This window comes from Branchiostoma belcheri, unplaced genomic scaffold (assembly GCF_001625305.1).
Source record: "Branchiostoma belcheri isolate BF01 breed outbred unplaced genomic scaffold, Haploidv18h27 scaffold83, whole genome shotgun sequence".
NCBI classification, from domain to species: domain Eukaryota; kingdom Metazoa; phylum Chordata; class Leptocardii; order Amphioxiformes; family Branchiostomatidae; genus Branchiostoma; species Branchiostoma belcheri.
In genome coordinates this window covers 958,337-962,635 of record NW_017804498.1, presented here as the reverse complement: position 1 = coordinate 962,635, position 4,299 = coordinate 958,337, and the positions used below count along the sequence as shown (strand labels likewise).

General features: G+C 38.0%; 1 protein-coding gene across 1 annotated transcript in view; it reads left to right on the top strand.

Moving 5' to 3' along the window:
- The window catches only part of LOC109486769 (pantothenate kinase 3-like), a 10,998-nt gene that overhangs the window by 4,599 nt on the left and 2,100 nt on the right, over positions 1–4,299 (top strand). Inside the window, 4 exon segments of the mRNA XM_019790660.1 lie at positions 38–102; positions 1,176–1,299; positions 1,428–1,553; positions 2,048–4,005. Coding sequence (XP_019646219.1) covers positions 38–102; positions 1,176–1,299; positions 1,428–1,553; positions 2,048–2,122 — 390 coding nt within the window. The 3' untranslated portion in view covers positions 2,123–4,005.

The following is a 4,299-nucleotide window of genomic DNA, read 5'->3' as shown; positions in this document are numbered from 1 at the left end:
GGCTGCAAACGGGAACAGTAATAATGTGGATAAGTTGGTCAAGGATATCTACGGTGGTGACTACACGCGCTTTGCACTCTCTGGAGACACTGTTGCATCAAGGTAACTCTCTGTCCTTGTTACCTCCATGAAATGTGTCATGGAGGTTATATTTTCAGTTGCGTTTATCCGTCCGTCCTTCTGTCTGTCTGTTGGTCAACAAGATAACTCAAGAACGCCTGGATGGATTGGTTTCATACTTGGTGTGTTGGTAGGGTGTGACAAAAACTGGAAATGATGAGATTTTGGTCCCCCTAGTGGCTTCCCTTGGTACTGCAGCGCAACTTCCGGTTTTTGATATCTCGCGATCTGGACATGCTAGGGTCATGAAATTTTGATGGAAGGTAGCTCTCGTGCTTGGGAAGAAGTCATATGAGTTTAGGCCCCCTAGCGGCTTGTTCTGGAACTGCAGGGCACTTTCTGGCGAAATGTTTAAAAGCCAATAAGTCCAGACAGGAACAACATATTTTCATTATTTTTGGTGTGTAGGTAGCTGAGAGAGAGATGTACATAATTAAATGCAAATTATGCAAATGAGGACTTTATTTGCATAATTAATGAGGAAATTCTATAATTACAGTGTTTTACATTATACTATGTAACCTAGGGCAGGCGGAACTTCAACAGATACTAATTATGCAAATGATGACCTAATTTGCATAATTAATGTGAAAATTCTATGATTTCGTAATGGTGAATGATGAGAATGTCATACTTGGGACATCTGTAAGTTAATACAAAAGTTAACATACATCACGATGCATATATCATGTTAATGCAGAGGTCATTTGAACAATTAAAGAAGAAATTTACATTTACATATCAAGATCATATTTCATGGAGGTATGAGATCTCGGAATTCTAGTTATACATGTATATTTGTCATTGACTTTTTCCTGCATGGAGACTCTGTATTTGTTTAAGCACAATTCTGAATGATTTCCAAAAGCAACGTAAGTTACTCGCCTTTGGACTGCTTTAGCTTTGCTTAACTGTATATGTTGCAATAATGTAAGAAATATTTAGTGAAAGAGTACAATCTACAATCAATCACTTTCAGACATATGCGATGAGCAACATTGCTTTGTTTGAAGAACAGAGGACAGATTGTACATTTAAATGTTCCGTTTGTCTAGTTTTGGCAACATGCACATCAAGGAGAAGAGGGAAGCTGCCAGTAAGGAGGACCTGGCACGAGCGACACTGGTCACCATCACCAACAACATTGGCTCCATAGCCCGCATGTGTGCCCTCACTGAGGTAGGCATTCAGGTCTTTAGCCTGACTACATCATGCATGTAGCTTTCACCAATGGTGCCTTCAAGTGTTGACCCATGGTATAGTGTACTTAATTGTAACTTAACTGTAATATTTTACATTGCCAACAGAAAATTGAACGTGTGGTGTTTGTTGGGAACTTCTTGCGAGTGAACCCCATCTCCATGAAGCTTCTGGCTGATGCCATGGACTTCTGGTCAAGCGGACAACTCAAGGCACTCTTTCTGGAACATGAGGTGAGGCTTGATTGGGGGTGAAAATTTGATAAGTCTGTGATCCTAAATGCAGTCATTCATTCCTGCACAAGTCTTCATAATTAATTGAGTAGGAGGGCATTTACTGGCCACTATACTGTGATTCCTGATATGTTCACGGTTTTCAAGGTCACTTCTGTACCGCAAACTTCTCATTACTGTTAACAAGTAATTCCTCGACTTTCTTTTTCCTGTACCTGTCGCCACCATGAACATAATAGTTCCATGAACATGTCCATTTTTCTCAGGCTGTCAATTTTTGCTACTAGTACCTTGAAGATAAAGTGAATAGCAGTATCTCTGCATGGTTATTGTTAATTGCACAAAAATGTGTGTCTACTAAAAACACTTTTGGTGACACATGCAGGAAGGTTTGCTAGTAACATGTAGCTTTCAGATCTACAATATTGAATGTACATGTGTAGATCTGTGTACCATGGAAGAGACCAAATAATGTCTTCTGTTGTTTGTTTCAGGGTTACTTTGGAGCTGTAGGTGCACTGCTACAACTCACCAAGACCTCTCCATTTGATCTACCTATCGACCAATGAACACGTCCTAGTGAATCATCACAACACTGCCAACACACCGGGACCAGTCTTAACCTCTGCAGCTGTACGACTTGTTCACAGCACACATTCTCTGCTCTGTAACGTGCCAACATTCACCTGTGGAAAAATACACTACATGTACCAGACTGTGGTTAGATTTCTCTGCTGTTATTGGATATCATCAGAGTTGTTTATTCACAAAACAGAACTACCTAATAATATGTATAAACTGAAACAACAAGAACTGCAATTTGTGTGGCCAAATTACAGGTATGTATTAGTCAATAACAATACCAAACAATAAAATCAAGGAGGCCATGCAACAATTGTTAAAACTATAGTTCAATGTACATCAGAATCTTTTTTAGCATGCTAAAAGTGCAAATCTGTTATCTGTTTTTAGATATAAACACATGTTACCTACAACAAATCCACCTTGATTTTATTCCATTTGTTGAAAGTTGCTGATGTAGTGACCAATATAGATTGTAGAGAAACCTGAAAATCATTTGAGGAAGTAAGTGATGTACTCCCACAATTTGAACATTCAGTGCATTCAAAATAATTGTCAATGAGTAAATTGTAAATAAGCAATGTAGTTGGAAGGTACATGTACTTCATACTATTAGATATCAATAGAAGCTAAGCACATAGATAAGACTCTTCCATTATTCCTTTGGGGATGAGGGGGTCACTTTGGGAACATTTTTTAACAAAAGGTAGAAACAGCTAGATTGTGATCGATGTTCAACACCATTCTGTTGTTATTGGTTGCTTAGCACCTGTCAAGTTTCCCTACTAATTATGCTCTATACCTATTAACATGAGAGTCCATCTGTGTTGGTAGTTACCACACATTTGTTCCAACACAAAGACTTGTTCTCACCTAGAGCTTTTGACCAGATACCATTGACCCAGTGTTGACATCTTTTTCAGAGAAACCACCGAGAAGTCTCACTGGGTCAGTCTATTGAAGACGACCAGAGGGACTGGTTGAAAGGTCTAAGTGAGAACAATTCTTTGTGATGGAACAAAAGTTTTAACTTAGACAGCTCTTCTGAATGGTATCATAAACAGTATCTTTCTTTAAAACATAAGGGACTACCATTAAAACATTGGAAATGCAAACTAACTGAGTATAGAGCTGGCATGAAAAAGCACAAGGAACGGGGGACTTGATAGGTTTGCAATAAGTGTCTAATTAGAATAGATGTGGCTTCGATCACCTTTTTAAAAACACTATACTCTGCATGTTGTACAGAGATGGTACTTGATTTGGGTAGGTTTGAAGTTGAACATTCCCAAACTGAAATCACTTGCATGTTTCAAAATATGTGTCTCTGCATCAACTTAAAATGTTTTCAAAGATGCTTTTATACTGTATCTGGCAGTCATAGTTCTGAGACCAATGTCGTAATTATCATGTCTAGTAATACCGGTAAGAGGGTTTTTCTTTTTTGGTTGCTTCCAGTTGATGGAAGAAGTTTCTTACCAGTATCAGGTTATTAAGTACATTTATGGAGACACTGGGTGCAGATCAGGATGATGGACAGTCATGTTGTAAATAATTGTGAATTCGAAGAGATTAATATGTGTTAATTTATTACCAGTAGGAATGTACAAAACATATTGTTCAATGAGTCTCTGAAGTCTTCTACCTTCATCAGAAACTTGGCAATTCATGTGGACTGGAGTTATGCTTGAATGATGAAAGCTGATACATTTATCTGTATTTACATTTTGTACTGACATTACACGGGACATGAACTTTTGTACTGACATTACACTACACCTGAACAGGGAACAGATCGTGCAGTTGTTGAAAATGTTGAAAACCTTGTTTGATTTGATACCTACAGTGTGTGATGTGATATGGATGTTAGGTCCGAGACTGTTGAGAGTATCATTTTTAGGACTGTGTACCCCATTTGAACAAGAGATGATCTCATCTACTGGTAGAAACTTCACACATTTTGTTTGGAATTGTTTTGAACCCTAGTGACCCAACAGACAGTTTGTTTTCAACTTTTGTAGCCTGGAGTTTTTCCAGATGAAGTGGTTTTATTTGGACAGTTTATAAGTCTCTTTTGTCAGTGTTGCTTTCTGTCTGTTTGTTTTTGATTTGAATTTGAAGTAGAATAATATCTGTAGTCCACCTTCTGTAACTTTAGTTTACT